We start from the raw sequence: 26,603 nt of genomic DNA, 5'->3' as shown, positions 1-26,603 counted from the left end.
GGCATTTTCAGATCAGATTCGACAACTCGCCTATCTGCGACCAGTGTAGTGCGCACTGTTCAGCGATTTTAACGCAAACACAATGTGCGTGTGCGTTTAGGGCACAACCGACATGTTCCCGTCGGATAGCCCGGAGCTGCAAGGCGGATAGTCTGCACACGTCGTTGGATTTTTGAGGGAAGCCAGTGCTTTATCACTGTGTTTTCGAACGGAAACTCCTGGGTTAGTAATTGTAACCATTCGTATGTTTGACGCATTTGCAGCTACAATTCAACTGAGTGGAGAAACGGAATTAAGAGAAGGAACAGTAATACACTACTCGATTCAGTAGGCGACACATCCAAATCTGTAACTGGATCTCATGAGCGCTAACCAACAAGCTAACTAGCTACATGGGACGTACTTTGCTGAAATATTCCATTCCAACTGGGACGACTTCATCCGTTCCTTTTACGCGCATACGCTCAGAAATGCCCAGATGGTAGACTAGAAGGCAAGAGACTGGCACGTGGAGAGAAAACACACCTTTGTGTTGAAGGAAAAGCAAGAAATTGACAACGCATCGAACGTGTGGCCCCTTTCGTCATGCGGCGGTGGGGGAGGATCGGAGCAGGGACCTCGCAGCGGATTTCATGTTTCGCAACAATGTTAATGCTCCTCATCTCAGGATTATAGGCTAAGGCTCGAAAAATGAGGACCGCTTGTTTGTAAATGGTTAAACTGCACTGTGTAGATCGGAGCATCGAAATGAGCTATGAGGGATATTCCATGCTGTCATCGATTACAAGACTACCATGGCATTTAAGAGGTTTGCCTAATTCTTACATTTGTGAACACAGCTGTATTGACTTAATTTGAATGCGATTTAATTTGTACTTCCGAATTCATATCCATTTAGCTGTCTATTTCCCAAGAAGGCTACACGTTTTATTGAGCAGCTAGATAGATTTTTTTCGGTCCGAGAATTTGTGGACCAAGCTCAACGTCAGTGCGTGCAGTTGGTCCACATTAATCCCCAGAAAATCTGCATATCTTAAAGCAAACTCATTCTATGCCAATCTGCCACATATTTTACGTTTTTCAAAATTATCTTTTTGCCCACTTGTAAATGGCTTCATTCCCAGACACCGACCTGCAAACATGCCCCCTGTGCAAGGAGCTGTGCGGGTCTTCTGCTCCGATCTCCTCCAACTCCTCTACCTCATCGTCCTCATCTCAGACCTCAAGTTCATCTACCTCATCTTCCAGAAGGCTCCACGTACTCCCCTGTCTACATGCATTCTGTAGGCAGTGCTTAGAGGGCCAGCGGAACCCCGGCGACCCACTGAAACTTAGGTGCCCAACTTGTGACCAAAAGGTTTCCATGTCCGAATCCGGGGTAGACGCCTTGCCATCCTCAAATTTTCTCTTCAACAACTTACTTGATGTTGTAGTTGCGTCCGAGGAGCAAAACAAGACTAACTGCAGAATCAACCCACACAGTAGCCTTCTTCGACCACATCACCTCACCGAACCTCAATGCAGTTCCTGCGATGAGGGCAATCCCGCTACCTCACATTGCTTGGACTGCCAAGAGTACCTCTGCGACAACTGTGTCCGGGCGCACCAGCGGGTCCGTTTAACCAAAGACCATTTTATTGAAAGGTTACTGGAGAGCTTGCACATTGGAGGCCGGACCAACAACTCCAACACTCCGGTGAGCCTCTCCCAGTCGTTCCATTCGACCTACTCGTTTCTGCCCGTCTTTCAGGAGCGAATGGATTTCTGCCAACAGCACGATAACGCGGTGAGTTTTCATAATTGCCTCGGCGAAGGCAATGTTTGGTTTGTTACATTGTATATCTTGCTGCTAATGCCAGTATCTGGTAGGCCTATAGGCCTGTTGTAAACAGCACGTGACACTCTAAATTGCGCGCAAAGCTTTGCAAAATCATGCCTATTCAATGCTAGAAATGTGTAAATATAAGCTATATTACTACATTTAGTTAGCCTGTGAATGTGTTGCATTTGTGCAAGATTGCTTTGCCTTTTTACCCCAATTGATGTGAATGACAACCATTACAGTACTTATGTGTACACTTTACAGAGCTGTCATTTTGATGGCTTTTTGCAGGAGGTGTGGTATGGAGTCTTGGGAAAGCTTTCATTCTTTGAATGTTTTGCAGATTGCCCTGTTCGTGCAAGTCAAACTACTTTGTGAATTACTCATTGCTGTAATATAGAACTTTGAAGCCACTGCGAAAATATGTAGGTCTATGTGTTTCTGAGTAAGAGTCACACTGAGAGATATGGTCACATATCATGACATCAGGTTATTTTCAAAAGATGTATAAAATATCTAATTTTCACATCGATTGTACAGACAATCAAGCCACGGAGTGATTTGTTAAAATTACTGTGAATGTTTTTGAGCGCTGCAACCCCCTATCCTGAGGAGTGTGTCCGTTTTACCACACGTGCTCGACTTCCTCCCGCTCTGATTGGCCAAGCCCCCATCCTCATTAACTGAAGGGATGGGAGGATCTTGTAGAGACTCTCGGCACTGTTTGTCCATCATACGAGGTGGTGATGTTGATTGAAAATTATTTTCACGCAGCCATACCATAATACGGGCAAAAATGAAGTGAATTTATGTTCCTTGTTTGAGGCCCCACACCAATTGCCACATCCACTAGGGTGGAGGGTTGCCGTGTTGAAGAGTTTCCAAGGGGGAAGGATTCCAAGCAAGTTTGGAATTCCTTATAATGCGGTATATTAAATATTGCAACTGGATGTATTGGGATGGGAATATACTCACTTGTACAACTTGTCAATTGGCAACAGTGTATCCAGGGTTCCCTAATGGAGTCCATTTGTTTCACTGCCTTAGTTGTATGGTTTTGTAGCGCGATGTGCCAGTGTGTGTGGGGTTGTGCACTTCTCTCCTCTTCCTGTTCTACACTCACTATGTGGTGTTTACCTCCTGTTAGGCGTCCTTCTATTTGTGTGTTGGAATGTGTGTGTTCAACAGTAGGTCATATGATTCTTTGTGAGGAATGCAGTGCATGTCATCGTAGTGACGGTGACGCTGGAGAATCGCTTTCAATGTTGACAAGCCCTCCTTTCACGCCCCCTCCACAGCCCCCATCCATGTGGGGGCAGGCGCTGAGAGCTGCCACTAGAGCAACAACTGGCTGGGACAGAAATACACCAGCCTTTGGTCATTCATCAGTTATGATACAACAGTCGCTTTCAGACCCTCGGCTCACTTCCCCATTCTTTCCACTGCTCTTAATATTCTGTGATCCTTTGAGTTTCCATGCAGCCTAAAGTAAGCCTACACAGTGGGAGTCTTTGCGTGTCTTCCCAGTCCTACCCACAAACCTGCTCAGTGGTGTAGGGGCTCAGTGGTGTAGGGGCTCAGTGGTGTAGGGGCTCAGTGGTGTAGGGGTGCAGTGGTGTAGGGGCTCAGTGGTGGTGTGCCTTTTGAGAAGGTAAATAAGAAGCTTGTGAGAAAATGTGTGCTTTTATGCATAGAATAGGTTATGGATGACCATAAGTCAGCATGTTTTAAACAGCGTTTTGAGCTGCATTTTGAACAGCGTTTATTTGTTTGATATTGTCAGGGCATTGGTGGGTGTGTCCTCTGGACCTTGCTTGGGTGATGCAGAATAGCCCCCCCCCCCCCTTCTTCCTTTCCCTCTTACTGTCTCTCACTCTTTCACTCACACACAAGTATGGAGGGGGAGGGGGTGTAGAGAGAGGCCCCAGTATAGCCAACACAGGAAGCCTCCCGTTCCGACGGAATGCTATGACATCAGCTCTCAGCAGCCCTCTAGGAGGAGAACTGGAAGCAGAGGAATCTTTCAGTCGTGGAGGGTTGTGTCCATGCTCTACCAGGACTCTCAAAGGCTTCACTTTTGTAGTCTGCTTGTCGTCTTGTATGCTTTCAGAAGCTGTAAAAGTCTAGTGTGCACTGCACTTTGTAGCTGTTGCATAAGTGACCTCAGCTGATGGACCTGGCCATTGTCCCTGTGTTCTCACTTGCTGTGGTTTGGTTGCTACGAGCAAATGGTTGTAGAAGACCAGTAACTTGCCATGAGCTGTTGTGTTGTGGAAACACAGGAATGCCACTGGGCTTGCAGGTTTGTGGCCTTGTTCATGTAGCGAGTGGAAGAGCCATGGCCTCCACCCTCCCTGATTGGTTTAGGGCAGGGAGGATGGGGGTGGGTTGTAAAAAGGGAGAGAGGAAATCCTTAATGTGAGAGGTCAAACAATAGGGGTTATATTCCCTGCAAAAAGTCTTGGGTTGAAATGAGCCATTTCTCCAACCAGAAGTTAATGTAAACATGCAGGGCGAAGAGAGAGGTGAGGCAATGCTCGTCTGTTGTTTCAGTCTCTTCTTGTCCTCTTTTTTGGATAGTCTACTCTAGAGTTCCCAAAATGGTAGATGGGGGAGAATTGACATGTTTAAGTGCCTATTGGGAGTCAAGGGGATGCCCAGTGTTTCCATCGTGTGTGACTGCACTTCTCTTTTGAAGCTCATGGGACAGAAGTGGCTGACGGAGAGATATAAAGCTAATAATACCATAAAAATGATAAATAATAATAAATCATCATTACCATTTTGTAGAGCTAAAAAGGAACTACATAGGCGGCTAGCAGTCATACAGCCTTATTTTCCACATAGATCTAGTTTATAGATTATTACATGATAAATAAGAATAGAGAGAAGTAAAATAAATAAATAAATGAATTACAATATAAATCCAAATAAAAACATATTCCTTAAGGAATCCTTGAATTAAGGGGTGATCTATGCACATTTCTAATTAAAAGCTATTTATTTTTTTGAAGGATTTGATGGTGAAAAAGGGTGAAATTTAAAGGGGGGTTTGTTTCATAGTGATAGGAGCAGCAATTTATGAGGGCATAGATTAGTTTCAATTTGATTTTCATTCTTTTGATGAAATAGTGCGTAGATTAGTCTTGTAAAATAACATCTTTTTATTTTTTATTTAAATGTCTGCTAGATCTTCCATTTATTTTCCTGTAAAGATGCTTTTTATACTGGTCTGAATGCAGTAGCTTATATATATATATGCATATAATTTAATTGAAAATGACTGGACAGCAATAAATGTTACACTTGATGGAGCACTATAGTAACTCCTCCTCAGTTTCCGTATACAGTCATGGCTGAAATTGTCGGCACCCATGCTAAAGTTGGCTAAAAAGAGGAATATAAATAATAATAATAATAATAATGATAATAATAATAATATATTTTTGACCCCAGTATTTTGGGAAGAACATTTATTTATTTATTTATTTATGATGCATTATTCATTCACAAAGAAATTTGGTGTCCTTAAAGGTTGGATTTTTCCTCATTTGATTACTTAAGGCATTAAGATTAATTTCTAAAATATGATTTTATGTCTACTTTTTAGTCACCTTTAGCATGGGGTGCCAACACTTTCAGCCATGACTGTATATATTCCCTCTAGCTACCTCACCTTTCTTTCCAGCACCATTTATTAGGTGTGTGTGTGTGTGTGTGTGTGTGTGTGTGTGTGTGTGTGTGTGTGTGTGTGTGTGTGTGTGTGTGTGTGTGTGTGTGTGTGTGTGTGTGTGTGTGTGTGTGTGTGTGTGTGTGTGTGTGTGTGTGTGTGTGTGTGTGTGTGTGTGTGTGTGTGTGTGTGTGTGTGTTGTTTTTATTTGATGTTAAAATATAACAGCAAGTGATAATCATGAGATGAGGTAACAACAGCAGATATGTGTTTTTAAGGTCAGTCAATTATGGCTTTTTTCCAATGTTGTGGAGGAATTTGTTTGATCTTACCAAATTCGTACAAAAATAAAGCAACAGTAGGGTATCAACTTTGTAGATGGGGGTTTAAGTAAGTAATTTGACATTAGTTTCCCACTGTTGTAACAGCAGCATTTAAGCCACTACCATGTTGGTCTGAGCACTCTGTCACTGTGACTGCCCTTAGGCTGTAGGGGAAGGGCCGTGTGAATGGCTGCCATGTGCTGTTGCATGGGCTTGAGAAATACTATTAAAAGACTGACCTTGTTTGGCCCACTGATTGGCCTTAAACAGGGAATGGCTGTACATGCAAATACGAGGAAATTATCTTGTTTTAATGCCATGTCGAACTCGCTTTCGAAAGGATTCTGCATGTGTCGTCTTCTATGAATTAGTACTGCTTGAAGGCCTCTCAGAGAGATGTAACAGAAGACTCTGTAGGGCCGTAGGTATGAGGTGGAACCTGATTGATGTTGCATTATGCTATATTCAAATCCTGTGTTCCATACAGTTGCAGTAATCAGTTCAATTCTGTTGAAGCTACAGAGTGGTGTTGAGGGCTCAAATATTACTAATATTACTGCTTTTACTGAGTCTGTTATATATAATGGTGAAGAAATGAGAAAATGTACAGAACTTGCAGAGTTATAGGCAGGGCTACTGTCGGTGATTCCGCTGTCCTATTGCTGGAACTAAGAGATGTAGCATTAGACTACAAGGAGATTGTGCTTATTTCAAGTACTTCTCAAATTCTTATGTTATTGGGAAGTGCACAATATTTTAATCAATCCAGCATGAGGTCCGACTCTGAAGCATTGCCTTTTCCACTATATCATTTCAACATTTTTCATCAATATATCCATAGTATGACAACCCTCCAAAAAATCATATCTGTATGCCTCAGGCATACATTTCTTTTTTCCACATTGCAATAATGGATTGAAATAAATGTGACAGGGTGGTAAATGTCATCATAAAATAACTGGATAAATAGTTATCCAGTAATGGTCAAGTCTTCTATGATGTTATTTACTTGGCAATAGTTGTGTTGAAATTGTAATGAAAAACAGTTATTCCTGTCTAAATTGAGCGACGGGGTGGTAATATTAAGCTTGGCGAACTCACTCGTGCTAATGAAAAAAAACAACAAATAAACAATGTAAAAGAATGTCAGATTTTTTTTGCCTAGTTACTTGGGTGCTCTGTAGACTTGTGTCATGGGGACAAGAACCCTTGAATGATTAACTTTAGGCTTTAGAAACACATTTTGGCTCTAGTGTGTGCCTTATGCAGCTCATCAAATGTTGTGGACACAAATGACACCCGTTTCATAGAATGACCCATTGACTATTGATGCCCTCTTTCCACTTTCTTGGTGCAGAGTTTGTGGAAATTGTGAACCTCCTAAGAACAGCCTTGCTTTGCTTTTCCATGGGCTAGAGAGGCATTACAGAGTTACTTCATTCATTTACTGCATCCATCTCTGTTTTCTCAGCAACAGTATGACCAAGCACAACAATAACAGCATCAACAACAATGGTGTTATCAGTGTTACAAACATTGAACGGAACATTATTTTAATGTTTCTTAAACATTAAAGGTGTTTGAAATGTATTATCTATAGTGCAGTAAATACTGAACCGAAGCTTTGCTCTCAAAAATGGTATTGCAAATGAGATCACAATCACAGTATCTGTCAAAAAATGCAATTAGATATTTTCCCCAACTCGTTTAGGTCTGTTCTTGATGCTGACTTCCTCTCCAATTTCTGCTGTGAGGCAAGAAAAGAATGAGGTCTTACACCATATTGTGTTTAAAGAAGCAATTTGATCACTCAGATTAGACGTATAAGAATAAATTGATATGATGATGATATGAAATAAATGCCACTGTGTATAATATTGTTGATGAAGGGTATTAAGATATTACACTGCAGAATGTTTTTCTCCTACCTCTAATGGAGACGTACTGTAGTCCTGAGTCCTTACACTCCCTAGAATATGCAAGGCAACAAGTGGAGCTGTTTTCCAATGTACATTTTGTGGCCATCTTTCAGCCCTCTCCGTTTCCCCCGGTGCCTCTCTATGTTTTTAACCATTTTCATGTGCAGTCCTCTTAGAGCTTTGATATAGAATCTGGTGGGGCACACTTAAAACAAACCCAACACACAGCACTGAGACAAGAGCCATCTGGAGCAGTTGAGACAGGCCGAGGGTTTTTCCTCTGGAAAGGGTTTCCTTCTTTGCAGGGATTGCTTCATGGTGGAATGTGGAATGGTCAGCAGATTGAAGGCCTGACTAAAAACAGATTATTTGCCCATTTTCGTGCAATATTATTAGAAGCACAGACATTGCGATTCTTTCTCTGTCTCTCCCTCTCTTAGGGTTTTGACGTTGAATAATGAACTATAAAAGGGTTCTTGTCCACATGTGGCTGAAAAAAGATAGCCCTCTCTTATTTCAAGCTTTTCAAGTCAGATAGAATATGTTCAGCTTCCCCCCTCTCTCTTTTCTTTAAACAGTTTTATTAGGACCAGGGTAGATGGTGTATTTCCCCCATTTGAGATTATATAAGTGAATCAGTGCGGGCTTCACAGGGTGCATTAAAAAGCGTCCTGCCAAAAGTTCTGGGCCGCTTCATAAAGCAGGACACACTGCTAGTGGAACACATGTCTGAACATTTAATGTTGTTAAATGAAGTCGGGAAGGTGGAGCAGCCAGAGAGATCTTTCTGGCTCACAGATGTACTGTGGAAACTAACAGTTACTTAGCTGGCTAAAACACTCACTACAGCACTCTGCTTGGCCTCTGTGTCTGCAGTCCCAGACATAGTTTTACCATATGCTCATTGGCAAGCCAGGGTCTGAGCGTTTTACCTCTGCTGCTCGTCTGCAAACACACCACCAAAGCAGGGACTCGTATTGCAGATGAATGGGGTTATGTTGCCTTGGAACGGTGTAGAAGAAAAAGTACTGAATTTCTACGAACAACATGGTTTGCACCTAACAGCTACTGTCTGCTTCACCTTGTTATTCATTGGAGTTTTAAAGGCCATTATTTGTCAGTGCTGTGCTGAGGTCAGTGCTGGTCAAGGTTAGAGGGCTGTTATGATGAGGGCCTCCTGTCTGCTCCACGTTTCCTTCCTGTCACCGGCTGCGTATGGGTGAGAGCAGGGTGTGGCGTGAGGGTCAGAGCTGAAGAGGTTTAAACAAATGGAGACACCCCCCCCCCCCCCCCCCCCCGCCACCACCACCACCACCACCAAACACACACATGCTCACTCCCTGAGAACACACATGGACATGATTTCACATACGTTCTCTTGCACTGCTTCAAAGCTGCGCGTCTCTCCCCTGGCCTCTGCCTGTGGGTTTGGAGGCAAACTGTAGTTTTCCTGCGATTGCCATCATCACCTGCAAGGTTTGAAACCGAGAGCAAGCGCCCATGTGTTCAGGCCCTGCCCCTTTGTAGTCGTGCTGTGGCGGTGGTGGAGCGGTGGAACCTGTGATGTATTTGGCACACATTCTCTCACTAAAGTGCCCACATTCTCCCTCTAAAGTCCCTGGGCTAGGTATGTGTTTTGTCCATGTTGCAAGAGAGGGCCAGCCACCACTACATGTGTGCGCCTGCACTGTCTCATTCACACTGCATTAGCGCACACACACACACACACACACACGCACACGCACACGTGCTGAGAGCACCAGGGCCCCAGCTGATTTGGCCTGGCTTTTCCTCAGCAGCCAATGAGGTCAGCTGAGAGGCAGACACCTCCCACAGTGGCTGCTAGAGTACTCTAGAGCTGTGTGTTGTGAGTGGGTGGGGTGGGGGTTAATGTTTTCTACTCCAAAGAGGAAAGCTCATGGGCGTGTGTGACTTCTCAGAAACAGGATCAGTGTGCTAAGGGCATTCTTCGGTTGTGCTGATTTCCCCAGTCAACTCTTTATGGCAGATGCATCAGTTGACGTGGGAATTCTTGCACACATCTGACAGATTTTCAGTGTGGTTGATCTGGACATTTGTGAAAGCTCAGGGAATGTCTGGCACTCATTCACATACCTGGTGGAGTTGACCTGAAAGACAATAATGAAATGGCGCATCTCAAAAGCAGAAACAACCAGATGTCCTGTATTTCTAAAGTTTGTCTCGTTGCTAAGTTATATCAGCTAGCCTGAATGTGTAATATATTGTGTTTTTTAATTTTTTAAGGCAGCACATTACGTTGCTCTTCAGGTCTCCGCCATCTTGTGAGGAGAGTCTGTACAATTGGACTTAACTATTTAGCTATTTAGTTAGCTAGCAGAGGTAACCAATAAGACAACTAGCCAGTCAGGCAAGAGATCCCCAGATTGTTCATAGCTCTTTAATGGATCCCATAATGTTGCAGTAAGTCAGGTAGTCAATACACAATACCAATGACTTTAGTGCCCCTTTGCAACCCTTTATTTACTTGCTTTTATTTTGAAATCAATTCTTCATTTAACAGGTAATCAGTGCTGCTGAGACAGCACAGGACTGATGTGCTCTCACTTCTTCTATGGCATTTTCATTGATTTTCTACAAGGCCCTAGATTTGGAAAAATGCAAAAATGTAATGGTGATATTTAGGGTCTTGTAAGCTCATTTCTTGCATCTACATTGCCCCAAATCATTATTTGGTCTGCAAATACAATGCTTTAACTTTGAGCCAATATTTTAGGTCTGTGCAAGAAATGCACATGAAGATATGAAGGATAAAACAAGGTGTGATTGCATTTTTGGTAATGTATACGACTATAATGGTATGTGGGGTAGCTTCTTGTGTGAAAATCGACGTGGATTTAGCTCAGTTTATAGTCATTTAAGTCAGTTGAGTGCCAATGATGTACCATGTTTCATTCATACATAACTACACTTGGTTACATTGTATACCTGTGGGTTGTTATCCTTGGCCCTGTGGCAAACAATGGTGTTGAATCAATGTATTCATCTATGGTACAGCATTGGTACTTTGGACACTAAATGCCCATACACTGAGAATTCACATAGACCTTTTTCAGGCGCTAGTTACTCCACAATCCACATACCATTTTAATTCTATGAAAATGACTGAAAAACACAACCTCTCCTTGTTTAATCCTTAAAATCTTCAAGCCCAAACTCAAATATTGGCACAACGTTAATGAAATATAGGAGACAAAAATAACGATTTCATTAATGTGTACAAAAACAAGTTTATACTTTTCCTCAAATCTGTCTCAATGTTTATCAACTTTTAAAAACGATTTGCTTTTAACTACTGTAAGGTCCATATTCTCTAAGTCGCTTTGGACAAAAGCATCTGCTAGATGCGATATCCAGAACCAGAACCACACAGCTCTCCTATGTTGTCTTTTCCTAATACATTGCTAGGTTTCAGATTTGAAGGAGTGTCTCCCAGTGTTTTCTTGCTGGAGAGTAGATCTGTAGCTTACACAGGCCGAGGTGTATGTATGCCCCAACATTTGAGTGGAAGGAAATCTTATCCTTCCACACCTGTTCAGGAAGGACTAGTGTCCACGAGAGCCACAACTGCCCCCTCCCTGAAGAAGAGGCCGAGTGCTCCGCCAGGAAACAAGAAGCGTCTCATTAAAGATTTATGCGCACCATCAGAGAGATGCCTTTACTGTACGGAGCCAGTCAGCTAGAAAGTAAAAGGAGCCTGTATGGCCAAGTGTCCTGCTGTAGGTTTACCCAGTAGAGAGGGTCCCTCTTTATATGCATGGGGCGCCTAAGCCTTGAAGTGCACACTGTGTTTCATGCCATCGCTCCTGTTTTGCAGAGCATATCCCAAGACTGACATGTTTACAGCCTTGTTTGCTATCATTAGTGTTGTTTGTCAGGAAAGCTTTTCCACAACCTGTATCCTTGAATGCATTAGGAACCCTTGAGTTATGTCACTGCGGCTCATGTGCCAACTGTTCTCCCAGTTCCAGGAAAGCATACCTAGGCTATGGTGTTGATTGGCCATGAAATGCAACTGGGAGTTTACAGTTGGACACTGAAACCTTCACCCTTAGCTTTTGTGGAATAATAAATATAGACTGTGCTTGCTCATAGCTAATGTGAGACAAGTATTTTCAGTTTGGTGGCTTAATGATGGGTGTTAGGAAAGCAAAAAAAAGCAAAAGCAAATCAAATGAACCTTGTGATTGTAAGGTTTTGCATTCATTTGAATGCTCATTTCAGGTCACCAGTGCTATAATACCTACCAGTAAAAGGTAATTGAGAGGATCCCATATAAAGGGCTCAGAAGTGGAAGATGATTAATTATTTCTCAGCTGCTTTGGGAACATAATCTATTTTCTAAAAACAGTTATTTAAATTGACATTTTCAACTAAATAAATGTATTTTCAATAATACATGTAAAAAGATAATGTTACAGTTACTACTGTGAAGCAAAGGGGTGCGCAGCATTTATAGCTCAACTCAATGAAAGCGTCATTGCAAACTGCACCACATGCAGCAAAAGAATTGTTATATTTCTATTGCGTTTTCATAACCGTCAGGAGTCATAATTGATGATTAATTTGATTCATTGCACAGTCCCAGCTTTCAGTTCAAATTCCTTCAAATATGTTTATTAAAGTATTAATATAGAGCGGTCTACATCATGGTAAGATTTGAAATACTCATACACAGCTGATAAAAGGTGCTGTAGAAATCATGATGTGTGTATTAACAGCCAATGGTATTTATTTGATAAGTTTCGAGCGTTCCTAACTGCATAACTGCTTGATAAGAATGTGAGCACGATGGTGCTGCATGCTTTGCAGAAGACTTGCCTGTTGAACTCTGTGCACACTATCCCAGTTGTAGGATGTGGCCCACACAGCGAGCGCTGCCAGCTTTATGAGCAGGTAACCCGAGTGCAGTCGCCTTTCTAAGTTTACACACAGCTGCTCGCGCCACTTGGAGATGGCACAGATATGATTGGGCTCTGATGAAGCCCATGAGGTGGGCTGGCCTGGCCATACAGCATGGGGGGGTGAAATATGCTTTTATTGTCTCAAGAAAACAATTACTGCTCCAGAGGTGATCTGTTGTGTAGGTTAGTAACATTTAAGTGAAACCTGTTCTGGATTATTTTGTTATCATTTCTAAAAAGGAAAGGTCAGTGTTTTACTTGGAGGACAGGATTTCATCTGATTAATGTGTCAGACCAGGAAGCAGAAATCGGGCCTTGTGTGTGTGTCTACAATAGAGGGATAGATAAGGGCTCTCTAAGCAATGCCAGTCTTTCTTTGAGAGCTCTGATGGATGGACACATTGCTGTCATATTCAACATCCCAGTGTTGGGCATGAAATGCAAATGTACGAGATGGCAATCTGTGGGTGTCCCAATTAATCCTGGTCTGAATTGGGCTCCATTTAGGAGGGTGTTGAGTTTTTGAAATGTGGACAGAAATTGGTGGTGATGTAACAGCTGTGGAGTGCTGTGGGCAGAATGGCATTCATTGGCACAGAAGATGTGAACGCACCAGGAAAGAGTCTGCTGGGTAGATTCTGCTCAGCACTCTCCCAACACTTTTAGCTGTGCCTTGCCTGCTGTTACCATGGCTACCGACATATAGTGGCGTATATAGGGCTCCAGATAGGTGCCACAGACGCAGGCTGCAGCACAGCACACAAGCGCAGTGATGGATAAACACATGTCCGCAAGGAGCATTATTGTAAACATTTAGATTCTTGGCCACTGCCCAATGTAATTATTTATGAGCTCACGCACTGCTCCAGCTCATGTAGTGAGCGGGACGTGTGGATGGGCTGGGAGCCCCTGTGTCATGTGAGAGGCACGGTGACACTGCGTCCACTCGTCATGCCCAGAATACTGCTGAGGAGGGGATTAGGCTCATGTGCTGATGAGCAGCAGACATGTCTGCTGTCTGCACCTTAACACACCAGTCTCTGCAGCTCTATCTCCAGACCCTATATGCTAACTCCTGCTCCCTCTCTCTCTCCCTCTCTCTCTCTATCTCTCCCCCTCTCTCTCTATCTATCTCTCTATTTCTCTCTCTGTCTCTTTTTCTCTTTCTCTCTGTCTCTCTTTTTCTCTCTCTGTCTCTCTCTCTCTCTCTCTCTCTCTCTCTCTCTCTCTCTCTCTCTCTCTCTCTCTCTCTCTCTCTCTCTCTCTCTCTCTCTCTCTCTCCCTCTCTCTCTGTCTGTCTCTAGGTGCTGCGGTTCTTCTGTGACAGCTGCTCGGTGCCCATCTGCCGGGAGTGCAGTGCTGGGCGGCACGCCGGACACAGCTTCACCTACCTGCAGGACGCCGTGCAGGACTGCCGCGCCCTCACCATCCAGCTGCTCGCCGACGCCCAACAGGGACGCCAGGCTGTGCAGGTACGCAAGGCGCCTCATTGGTCAGTTGCTGTTCAGGAATAGCAAACATGCTCTCATTTGATCCTAGCCTCGTGCCGCTGGGAAAAGACAGATTTATGCTTTATCAGCTCGATCAGAGATAGAGCTGTTGTGCTTCACTACTGGTCAGTCATAATGGCAGAGCGTTGGTCAGTACCGAGGTGGATCTGTTGTGGGACAGCACTGAACATGAAGCTATTACGGAGATCTTTTTGTCCCATTGTTTAGGTCCCGTGGCCTCGCCCCAGTGAAATGAGTTGACTTTATCCACCTTATTCCTTAACCCGGAAATATGTATCGTTGCGATGGTTACGATACTGTTTTCAACTTCCGTTCATTCTGTTAACATGTGCGTTCTCCGTAGTTAACTAGATTATGCCTCAACTTAGATTTCTTTCGAAATGTTGACAATTCTGCCCTCAGCATGTATAAACTACATCATATTTAACCGATATAAAATAGAAAAGTTTACTTTTATATGCGTTATGATATGTTAAGCACCGTCAACCGTCACGTTAAAATAGATACAATGCAGCTTCGCCGGAAATAGAAAACCGTTTTCGGTGTCATGGCGACCCCCATTGTTGGCTGCGGAATATCGTGGATAGGCTTTTAGGCCGTTAGCTAGAGTGACTCGGGGAAGTCCCCTTGTCTGTTCCTGCATGGTGAACAAAAGACATGCCCATTTCCACATCTACTGTCCACGTATCTACACATCTAAACAACAGGCACACCTGTGCCCGCCTGATCTGACTGGAGAGATAGGAAGGTTCACCTGTACAGTCATCTGTGAATATCCTTCATTTTTCCTTTATACTTAAAAAGACATTCACTCCACACACACACACACACACACACACACACACACACACACACACACACACACACCACCCCCAACCTCTACTTTGTGGCGTTGTGGCTCGCATTCAGCTGGCTCACGAGTCATTAGCACAACACAGAGGAAATGTTTCCATCAGGCTTCTGCCTCCGCAGGGGTCTGCAGGGGAATGGTGGGGAGGGTGGAGGATGGGTGGGGAGGGTGGAGGATGGGTGGGGGCCGGCTGCTGTTTAATCCCTCTGCCCCAGCTGTGCTGGAGAGTGAAAGGGCAGGAGAGCCAGATGAAGGGGGTGGGGGGGTCCCCACAATTGAGGAGGAATTCCTGGGAGAGAGGGAGAGCCTGCCCCCTGATGCCTGAATGTCAATAAATTATGCAATCCCTCCTCCCCCGCCTTGCAAACGTCCCAAACAAAATTGCCCTTTTCAGTTGTCATTTTGATGCCATTCTCTCATGGGAGTCCTCATGGCACCATGTTGGGGAGCAGCCTCTCACAGGGTGGCCATAGATGACAATGCTCTTCTCCTCCATCAAGTCCACTGGTGCCCCTTCTTCACCTCTTCTGCTTGGGCAGCACCAGAATCACCCGTTTGTTTGTTTGTTTGTTTGTTTGTGTATGATTGTTTGTTTGTTTGTCTGTCCCATGTTGGTAGAGCATAGCCATGGTTTGTGATGAGCTTCCTCGTCTTCCGGCCTCCGCTTGAAGTTGGGTGAGGTCAGGGCAAAGGTCACTTGATGTCCGGTTGCAGTGATATGAGTTAATCTTATCATGGTGGGGCGGCGCTGTATGTTGAGAGTGTGGGAGTGCATGCAGGGCTGGCCATCTCGTAGTGGCCAGGACTCCCCAGCTAGCCAGGCAGGAGCTCTGCTGCAGGGAACCCAGGCGGCATTAGCCCACGAGAAGCTGAGAACACGCAGGCCTTATTCGGCTCAAGTAATCTTATTGCAGGGAATTAGTGCTTCAGCTCTCTGTTGGCTCAGCACTGACAGTTGATGGCTGCTGAAATGTTGATTGACAGGTTAGTACTCCTGGTGGTTGAGTTATTTACTTGACTTCTGTAATAGGAGCTATAGTATAGTACTGATGTGTGTTAAATTGATAGGATCAGTTTAATATGCTTGGTCATGGTTGGACCAAGCTATCAATTGAAGTTCAGCTCAAGTTGCAAATAAGGTGTCCGAGTTTCGTTGTGAGGTTTATTAGTATAGCCATATATTGTACATATATCAACTGACGGGCATAACTCTATATTTCTACGTCAGAGTGTAAAAACCAAGCACTTCATATTACACTAAGTCATAAAAACAAGCCCTTGACTTTGTTGTCGCCGCAGTAGTGGTATGATCACCGTGTAGTGTAATTGAGTAACCCGAATTTTTCCAAGTTGTGTCCTTAAAACCCCTAAAGGAGAATTCCAGAAGTTTAACGTAAGAATGGGAGTTTTTAAAGAGCATCTGTTGGGCACGTTGATCCTTCCTCGGCGGCTCTGTGGGATCCACAGGCTGTTTTACTGGGGTCAGGGGTCACGACCCCACAGCTTGGACTCTTTTACTTCTCACTGTGGCGTCACAATAGAGCTCCTCATGCCTGGATGGGCTCTTTCACCCACCCCCAATGATCAGGCAAGCCATCAGCTCTGATAATGAAGAGGAGAAAACGCCATTTAGGTGGCATCTATATTTAGATACTGAATGACAGCAAGACAGCTTTTCCAGTCAGTCTAGGCAATCATCTGCAGATCCTGTGTGTTCACATCTAAAATGGTCAGTGTACTACTGAAAACAATGTGTCTAAAGAAACCTTGAGCTTGTTGGCTGTAATGGCAAAGCTATTGTTATGGTTAGTACAAGTCCTAAGTTGATACTGTAGATAGTTAGTTAGTTGGTTGGTTAGTTAATTCATCCATCCCAAGTGAAATTTCAGGACAGTATAGACAGGATCCCCTAGCCTGGCTATCACCAGACTAAGCTTAATCTTTTAAGATTGAACATTAGTCTGGGGAGTCTGCGCTGTATTTCTACTGCACAAGAGGCGTGGTCAATGGGCATAGTTCAAATGACTCTGTATGCATTTGGATAGTCGTTCAACCAGTCAGACCAATGATCCGGGTGGGCCTGGTGGATAAGCCAGTTCGTGATTGGTTCCAGCAAACGTGGACAGGAAGCAGGAGAGAGAAATGTGCAGGTTTCCAGCCTGAGCTGCAGGGTGAAATCCGAGTATCCCCTGTTAATATAGCAGTGGCCATGGTAAACACAATATTTGAGTAGAGATGCATATCTCTCTTTTTTCCCCCCCTACATGTTGTAATATGAGTGGGTCTGTTGTTGCAGTTGAGCATTGAGAAGGCCCAGGCGATCGCCGAGCAGGTGGAGCTGAAGGCCAAGGTGGTGCAGACGGAGGTGAAGACCATCACCCTGCGCCACAAGAAGACCCTGGAGGAGCGCGAGTGTGAGCTCCTGTGGAAGGTGAGTGGCCAGTGGCCCTGGTCCTCCAGATGGAACACATTGCCCACATAACAGAAGAACACAAGCAAGCCTCTCCTTTTGCCAAGGCTCTCCGAGGGCAACGGCATAGTATTCTGTAGAGTCTCCCCCATGTCAAATCCTGCTGTTTCTCTACACCATTGCATTATTTCATAAACTGCTAATGAAATAGAATACATTGATGTGGAAATGAGTCGATTGATTTGCTGACTTGTGGACAAGCTTGTGCTTTGAGAGCCTCACCTAATTTCTATAGACCGCTAATCCGAGCAGGTATAGCAAACTACTTGTAGTATATAGCTAAAATGTTTTGTCCGTGTATTACGCTTACATTTATCCTTACACTGATTATTGAATAAACTGAATTTACTGAAAAACATGAATTTCATGAAGATTCATATAACCTCTTGACCCCAGACTGTGTGTATGACTGTGTATAGTTCTAAAGAGAGGGGTCAGCTCTGCCTGGTGCTTATACCTGTAGAGAAATCAGACCAACCAGATTTACAACCATATCAAACCTCAGCTGGTAGGCTTTTCAGCCCTTACAAAGTTTGCTCACAGCACAAAAGGCAACCTTGAGGGAAACAGCTTGTGTGATTTTTAGAGCATGTATCCTATTTCTCAGTGTAAAATGAATATAGGACCTATCCGTTAACACCAACCTCTATACTGACATTTATGCTGAAGGCTCTACATTATGTGGCAAGCAGATATGCACAATGGTAGCCTCTATGGGCTAGGAACCCACAAAAAGCCTTTGAAAACCACACGGCTTTCAAATCCACAGTGATCTCTGCCGTTCTTTTCATGCAAACTAAACCTGTAACCTCTGAGTAGTTCACTGGCATTTAAAGGTGCATTAAATAGTCTGCTGACCCTTTCTCAACCTTTTCTCTTAGTGTCCTGTCTGTATAGCATAAATGGAAAGGCAAAGACATTTTAATTATAGCTAATAGAGCCCAGGAGAGTTTCTAAGACTACTATTTCTGGAAGCGCCTGTTTCTTTGATTTCGGAAAGAAGGTGACGTTTGGGGTGCTGTGTGTATTTTGTCCAGGTGGAGAAGATCCGGCAGGTGAAGGCCAAGTCCCTGTACCTCCAGGTGGAGAAGCTCCATCAGAATCTGACCAAGCTGGACAGCACCATCGCCACGGTGCAGCAGGTGCTGGAGGAGGGCGGGAGCCTGGACGTGCTGCTGGCGCGCGAGCACATGCTGGCGCAGATGGAGGAGCTCAAGGCGCTGCGCTGCCTGCTGCAGCCGCAGGAGGACGACCGCATCGTCTTCACGCCGCCCGACCAGGCGCTCTTCATCGCCATCAAGTCCATGGGCCTGATCAGCAGCGGCGCCTACGCCTCCGCCTCCAAAGCCCACGGCGAGGGCCTGAAGCGCGGCCTGCAGGGCAAGGTGGCCTCCCTCACCGTGGTGGGCTACGACCACGACGGCGAGCCCCGGCTGTCCGGCGGAGACGGCGTCTCGGCCGTGCTCATGGGGCCGGACGGGGCCCTGTCCAGCGCCGACGTCTCGGACCACCAAGACGGCACCTACACGGTCAGCTACCTGCCCAAGAGCGAGGGCGAGCACCTGCTCTCCGTGCTCATCTGCAACCAGCACATCGAGGGCAGCCCCTTCAAGGTGCTGGTCAAGTCGGGCCGCAGCTACGGGGGCGTGGGGCTACCCATGGCCTCCTTCGGGGGCGAGGGCGACGGGGACGGGCAGCTGTGCCGCCCCTGGGGCATCTGCGTGGACAAGGAAGGGTTCGTGGTGGTGGCCGACCGGAGCAACAACCGCGTCCAGATCTTCAAGCCGTGCGGCGCCTTCCACCACAAGTTCGGCACCCTGGGCTCGCGGCCGGGCCAGTTCGACAGGCCGGCCGGCGTGGCCTGCGACAGCCAGCGCAGAATCATCGTCGCGGACAAGGACAATCACCGCATCCAGATCTTCACGTTCGAGGGCCAGTTCTTCCTCAAGTTCGGCGAGAAGGGCACCAAGAACGGGCAGTTCAACTACCCCTGGGACGTGGCCGTGAACCCAGAGGGCAAGATCCTGGTGTCCGACACGCGCAACCACCGCGTGCAGCTCTTCGGCCCCGACGGCACGTTCCTCAACAAGTACGGCTTCGAGGGGGCTCTGTGGAAGCATTTTGACTCGCCGCGCGGCGTGGCCTTCAACCAGGAGGGTCACCTGGTGGTCACTGACTTCAACAATCACCGACTGCTCGTCATTCGGCCCGACTGCCAGTCCGCACGCTTCCTGGGCTCAGAGGGAACGGGCAATGGGCAGTTCCTCCGTCCGCAGGGGGTGGCTGTGGACCAGGAGGACCGCATCATCGTGGCTGACTCCCGCAACCATCGCATTCAGGTGTTCGAGGCCAACGGCAATTTCTTATGCAAGTTCGGCACTCAGGGCAATGGCTTTGGGCAGATGGATCGCCCATCGGGTATAGCTGTTACCCCTGACGGAATGATTGTCGCCGTGGACTTTGGTAACAACCGAATCCTCATGTTCTAAGCAATGCTGTCTTTGCTCGTTGCAAAGGAAGTGTAGTGAAGAAGCATAGAAAAGAAGATTTTTGGTACACACCCATCAGGAGCAAACCTCACAAGAATGGAAAAAAAGAAATGTCAATAGTCGAGTGGAATCTCATCTTCTACCACAATTCAATTGATCAATGCCTTTTTAGTTTGTCAGAGCTTATTGATGCCGTTTGTTCAGCAGCAGCTGACAGATCAACACATCTAACAAGCAGCCCTTCCTCTCCCCATCAGGTTTGGCTGCTGAAATGTGATGCCATTTTTGCTCTTGATGTGTGTTTCAAATCTTTTTTCTGTCTGATTTTTTCTCAGGGAATTTCTTTCATTCTTGAAATATTTTACTCTCTGCATCATACCTACCTCATCTAGCTTATGTATGAATGTACTCACATTGTTTTTTGTGTGCAGAGACTTAGTCCATGAAGTTTTATAAAGAAACATCTACCTCAGTGCTTTTTTTTTAGCGAGAGAAAACTACAAAAATGAAGCAATGTTTGATTTGCATTTGCACAGCTCGCACAAATTTTCCCAGTTGTTAACTGTGCACATAAAGCAATTGAAATACCCTGAATGTTTCTGAAAACAATGTTCAAATTTACCAAGGTGGCATGCTTTAGCCAAAGCATGCAGCCATATTTAGAGATCTACTGTGTTTTTTCATGTTTTGTTTGTAGTTCTGTCAGTCATCTGCCTCATCCCTCTGCAAAACATTTTACCTCAAGACTACACAATACCTCTACGGGTCCAGTTGCCTCTCCCAAGTGTTTTCTATTTCAAAAGGATTTTATGATGCAAAATAAAGGGGGCTCAGTCACACCTGACTGGCTGTATATAGTTGAGAGCATTAATCTCAAATCTATCAACTTAAATGGCATATAAAAAAGTATAATGTTAATCACGATTTACTGCAAGAATGCTGCAAGAAACCAAAAAAAAATGCCCAATCTCCCTATTTAATGTTCTCTCAAAAAAAGAGACAATTGCTTTAGTGAAAATTTGTTTTCCAAATTATTATTGTCTTTTTTTTTTTTTTTTTTTGAGAAATCTTTGGTAGAGGGCATTCATATTTAGATAGATTGTAACTGATGCCGATTTCTGATGAATTTACCTATCCTCTCTGATTTATTTGTCCTACAGCATTAGTATCTAAAATGTATGATTATGACTGCACAACTTGAGGTGAAAGATGATAAGGTGATGTTTGTTGGAATGGGCACATTGGTGCTGGGGGAAAAAAATATATAGGATTTAATCCAAACTTTGTCAGATTTCTTAGTTGAGTTTTAGTTCGCCATTGTCTGGGCAAAATTGAGTTTTCAGACTAAAATTGAAAAGCCGAGTCCAGGCAGGATCTACTTGGTGATGGTGAGGCTTCAGCTCTTAGAGAACCAGTTCCATGTGTCTTGTTCCGTGGGCTAGCTCTTCAGTGATCTCTCTTGTGTGGGGTCAGCAGGTCATGTTGAGGCGTCAGTTGAATGCAATCAGCAGAATGCACCTCAGACTGCCTCAGCTCCTGAGGTAATAGTTTAGGGCGCCTTGAGTGGAATCACTTTCAAGACAAAGCCATCTTGTTCACTCCTTATGCCGTCTTGACTAAAATCAAGTTGTTCATCGCCACCTAAAATGTAATGGTATCAGTATTTCCAACAAAAGCACATACATTGTCTGAGGAGAGGATGCGTTTAATTCCCATTAATTTTGTGGGATACATGTCACATGGTTTGGGCCACAGGTTCTCAGTGAACACACAAGGGAAATAACTTGGATCCACTGAGCTACTTGTTCACCAAGTGCTTAGAGCGCAGCATGAAGCACAGTGCAGGTGTCACACTTCCTCAGAGAGCAGAGATGTCACCCCTCAGTAGAAAGTGAAAGGAACAAACATCTGAGGGTCTTAAAGTTGGCAGGCTGCATTGTGATAGACATCATAGACAAGGTGAGGACGTGAAGACTTTCTTCGTTTTGTATTCCATTAGCCATCGGACCTGGCTTTGTCAGAATTGAACAGCATTGGAATCTCCCATTGTAAATGACTAGCCTACTAGAAGCTAAGAGACATAGCTATGAAGTTAAGTTTCTGTAAAGATAAAGGACCTTGTTCATTCCTAGTCCTAGTTTGCTCAACTAATGATATTATGTTACTGCTTGGCAGATCATTGTTGAGTGAAATTACTTCTATGATCATCTCCAGTATTTAGTTCCATATTGTAGTTGAGTATGAGAAAGTTAAAGATGCAGTTAGTAAATCTGGCATATTGAAGGGACTCGAGACAACATTTTGAGAGTACACAACTCTCCTGCCCCTCCCCCACTACCACAAAGCACCCTCCCATGTTGGTGCACAAACTGGGATTGACACAGATCGTCAGATCTGCCAATGATCATATAGCCCTGCCCTTATTGGACCAGAAGAACAGGGAGCGGTGGATTTTTGCAAAACAAATGGCAGGCTCAGGTGGAGGTAGAAGCGTGTTTTCTTTTTAAAAAACGACAGATTTATGTTGTTCTGTCGGACCATACTGTTGGTTTCAGTGAATATGATCAAAAACATCTTGCCAACTGCAGCTTTAAGACAGTAAGGGGGCACACAGTTTTAAAACAAAACAAACTCCAACTTCTCTTTACATCACTACAATTCACATGAACTAAATCCATGCAACAGTGCTTCCTCCCTGACGTTTATCAGAACTCTCATTCAAATAGTATTTCTGCTAGAAGTGTCATGTTGTGCCTTTCTACAACACAAGCGTAATGATTAGCATTGAATTGAACATTTTGCCAAAATGGTGACCATGCTTTAGCCCGTGCCAAAACTCTGGTGAAACGAGTCGTGCTAGTGCGACGATACTCAGATAGCTGCTGTGCTGTTGATGATGACGTCGGACCTCACAGATCATCTGTTTGCCTCAGTGTTACTGAAGACCCTTTATCCTCAGTCCATTACCTCAGTCTTCCCGCAGTCTGTGTTGTTTTACCTCAGTGGAAGGGAGGTGTTGTCTGTAAGACGGCCTCTTCCGATGATTCTGTATGTCCCTTCAAGTGTGTGACACTGGAGTTCACCACACCCTAGTTACTGCATTTTAATGTTTCCTCAGGCTGAACTCCAGCAGATGTTTGCAAGGTCCCTTGGTGTACCGAGGAGAGCTTCTCGACGCCATTCATGGCCATGTGAAGAGATCTCTTCTCTTTTTAGCTCTGCGTCACAGACAACAGACTTGCTTTTGTAGAGCCATAGCTGGAGAAATCTAGTAGACCACTGAGAAAAGTACTAAAAACCAAAAGGAGCTTAAGGATGAGAAGTGTGAATGTGAAGTGTGTGGGATAAGAGCGCAGCTGTAGTTGGCCAGTGGCTGGTAGCGAGCGTGTGAGAGTTGGAGCTTTCCACCCAGTGTTACCTGTGCTCCGAGCTGAACACAGAGCTGCAGAGACGCCTCCCCAAAGATCCTAAGATCTATACTCTTTAAGAGGAAAAATAACAAAAAAAAACTATATTTATATTTTTGCATGCTTTAAAAGTCCTTGTAGAAAAGTGGATTTGAAATAAGAATTAAGAAACGAATATTTGATGACACTTTTATGATGTACCAAAAAGTTTGTATGGTAGATTGTGGTGGATGGCTTTGACCTATACGATTGTATTTCTCTCTCATGAATAGCTTTACAGAGCCCCAGAAAGGTACCTCATTGTGCAAGACACTAGTGAAAAGGTCTTTTGTCCATGATGCCTTATCACACATGCAGTAGTCTACCGCTTCAAAAATCATGCTTTGTTCCAAACTGGATTATACTTAAAACTGCCAAATAGTTTGCTGATTTCCATGGCTTGTATGGAAATGGAAATATTGGCCCTTGAAGTAGCTCTTTCCCCGAGCTCTGTTCTGATGTACGGTGTACCTTCGCGTCATGTCATGTGTCACCAAACAATCAGGAACGTAGTGTGCGGAAGTGTGTCTGTAACCGAGTTCAGTCAGTGCAAGAGCTTTGAAGAACCCAAATGTTAACATCAGTGCAGTGTGAGGTGGAAGCAGCTCTGTGCAGAGCCACTGAACATGTGCTCCCTCAGTTGCCCAGGGCCCTCCTGATGATCCCACATCCTGTAGCCATAGAACCTCTGCTGTTAAGACATGTAACTGTCATCTGAATACTCAACACAAATTGAGCAGGCCTCAGCCTTTATGAAAGTATCAGGTTCATTTAAACATTTATCAGTGTGGATGAGTATCAGTCCCCTGCGTATCACAACGTAGATATACTAATTGGGTCTCTGATGTTCTGTTCTTCCTTTATGGGTTTCTTTCCCCATTACAAACTATTTTAGCCTGTTTCTGACTAACACACACACTCACGCACACATCTTCTCAGAAGTGCATGGTCCAAGACCCATAATGATTGTATTGTCTTCTGATGTATACACATGTAAGAACAACTCAGGTAGCTTTCTAGAGATTAAAAATCCAAATCCAATGTTTGTTTCCCACCATTTGATAGTGAATCCGCTGTTAGTACTTTTAGTATCTGATTTGTGTGTGTGTATGTGTGTGGAAGTACATTTGTCTTGATCCATCTGTTTAAAAAAAAAAAGAAAAAAAGAAATTTGCTGTTTGTGAAATTTCAAAGGATCCCCTCATGTTTTATTTCCATTGAACTGTTCAGAAAAGAATAAGTGACACATAAGATTTGACCATTTTGTAGAAATTCACCTTTTTGTCAGCTTCTCAAAGCCACAGAGAAATGATGGTGGGATATTCTTTCCCCTCCTTTCCCCATTCCCTCAAAGGAACCCCTCAATTTCTCAGGAAACTAATTGGCACAATTTCTGTTATCAGCAGCCAATCAACCCGACCAAAGAAAGAAAAGTTCTCAAGTCTTGGTTTGCCTTCAAATAAGTCAGAAATGCCTTAAAATCCTTCAAACGCTTCATCTATATGAACCACCTTCTCAAGCAATGCAGTGAGCATGTCACTCCCTAAAATGGTTTCTCCTTTGGTCCTGCCATCAGAATTGTACTAAGAATCCCACTGCCATTTTCTGTTGTGTGTGATTGTGGTTTTGACTGCTGTTTCAGGCTCCGGGGTCAAAGGGCAGATGTGTGGAGAAGGACGGATGGCGTATGGTCCAGAGGTCCTCCAAGAGCCCCTCTCCCCTCGCCCTTCCCTCCTTCCTCCACTCCTCTCCCCTCACCCCTGCTTTCTCAACTGGTTGGTGTAACGTCAGTGTTTTCCAAAAAAAATCCCGACAGGAGACTAAAATACTATGTGGCCTGCAGTCTCGGTCTCTGGTCTTGGTGGACTTTAAACATTTCCTATGCAGTTTTTGATTTTATGTACTGTTGTTTACACTTAAATAAAGTTGTACCTCTTGGATCCTGAAATGTGTGTAGTTGGTATTTATTTGTGATGTGTGCTAAGGACTGAAAAAAAAGGGGTTTGTACAGATGTCAGAAGATTTTCACTGATTCCAACATTCCTGAACGAAGAATGACCTTAAGAAACCAGTGTGTGTCCGCATACCAAAGGTTAGGATCAGAGGTGGGGGTCAGGGGTCAGGGCAGGCCAGCACCACTGACCAGAGGAGCGAGCAAAGGGATGCAAGGGTGAGAGAGCTCCGCTCTGGGCTCTTCATGTTTAGGCCCATTCAGGCACACTAAAATGTGGAACCACTGAAATTGTAGTTTTCAATTCTGCGTTACTAATGTTTAGTGTCTGTACAAAATGATATGATACACAGGGCTATTGACAGGGGGAAATCAAAGTGTACATTCCACGAATATAATGGAGAGTTACAATGGAAAGCACTGCTATGGCCTCGAGCACTGCCAACCAATAATTTAGTTTTTTTCTTCACTTGAGAAATTGGCTTAAAAATAGTTGCTGTACGTGCTTCTATGAGAAAAAAAACCCCTCCAATTTTACGTTTAGATGCTAAGGACGTATGGCACGTTTTCCTGGCGGTAGTTGCTGGGAGATGACCAATTAGTTGGTAGAAGAGATGGGTGACAACCCACGTGAGCCTTGAAAGACTGACAATGGGAGGAGGGGGAGGAGCGGGGGGATTTAGCATGAGAAAAGAGAGATGCTGGCCTGGGAAAAGGTGTTAGGACCACCCTCAGGGGGAGAGAGGAGGGACCACACATGGGCGAGCTGGCCAGGGAAGGCTCAGGGCCGCCCGACCCCACGGCATTCCACACTGCGCCGAGGCTCTAAACAGGCTCCGGCGTTTGTTTGAGTTGGGAGACTTTGGCCAAACTGATCATCTGAATCACTGCAGGCTCTATGTAAACCTGACAATAAACACTACAAAATCTTCCTGTAAAAGCAAAGGGTAGTGTTTTCACAGGAGAAAATGTTCACACAACTGATTGTCAAAAAAATAACTTATTCATTTTGTTTACAAAACAAATACACTAACAAGACATTTACTTATACAGTTGTGTGTAGATTTGTTTTTATATATATATAAAAAAAAAACGGACTATATATTTGAATGTGCATGTCTGCAATGGGTTCACAAATTTCTTTCTCCAGACCAACCCATTTAAAGCAACACTAGGAAGAAACCTGAACCAGAAATAACCACCACCAAT

General features: G+C 44.4%; 1 protein-coding gene across 2 annotated transcripts; it reads left to right on the top strand.

Moving 5' to 3' along the window:
- Nucleotides 1–25,391, top strand: trim71 (tripartite motif containing 71, E3 ubiquitin protein ligase). Of its 2 annotated transcripts, XM_062539622.1 has the most exons (5): nt 1–808; nt 1,125–1,786; nt 13,982–14,149; nt 17,335–17,469; nt 18,546–25,391. In XM_062539622.1, the coding sequence occupies exons 1-5, from the start codon at nt 712–714 to the stop codon at nt 19,995–19,997; spliced, it is 2,514 nt and encodes an 837-aa protein (XP_062395606.1). In that variant the 5' UTR covers nt 1–711; the 3' UTR covers nt 19,998–25,391. The 2 variants fall into 2 exon arrangements, with proteins under 2 accessions (XP_062395606.1, XP_062395607.1); XM_062539623.1 differs by having other exon boundaries at nt 1–1,786.
- The last annotated feature ends 1,212 nt before the right edge of the window (nt 25,392–26,603 follow it).

Source organism: Sardina pilchardus, chromosome 6 (assembly GCF_963854185.1).
Source record: "Sardina pilchardus chromosome 6, fSarPil1.1, whole genome shotgun sequence".
In the NCBI taxonomy this organism is placed as follows: Eukaryota; Metazoa; Chordata; class Actinopteri; order Clupeiformes; family Clupeidae; genus Sardina; species Sardina pilchardus.
This window is presented reverse-complemented; position numbering and strand designations above follow the sequence as displayed.

Excerpts from the sequence above, each read along its gene's own strand:
- trim71 (XM_062539622.1), top strand. The coding sequence starts at position 712 with ATGGTTAAACTGCACTGTGTAGATCGGAGCATCGAAATGAGCTATGAG. Across the intron at positions 1,787-13,981 it reads GCCAACAGCACGATAACGCG|GTGCTGCGGTTCTTCTGTGA; the intron begins GTGAGTTTTCAT and ends GTCTGTCTCTAG. Across the intron at positions 14,150-17,334 it reads AGGGACGCCAGGCTGTGCAG|TTGAGCATTGAGAAGGCCCA; the intron begins GTACGCAAGGCG and ends CTGTTGTTGCAG.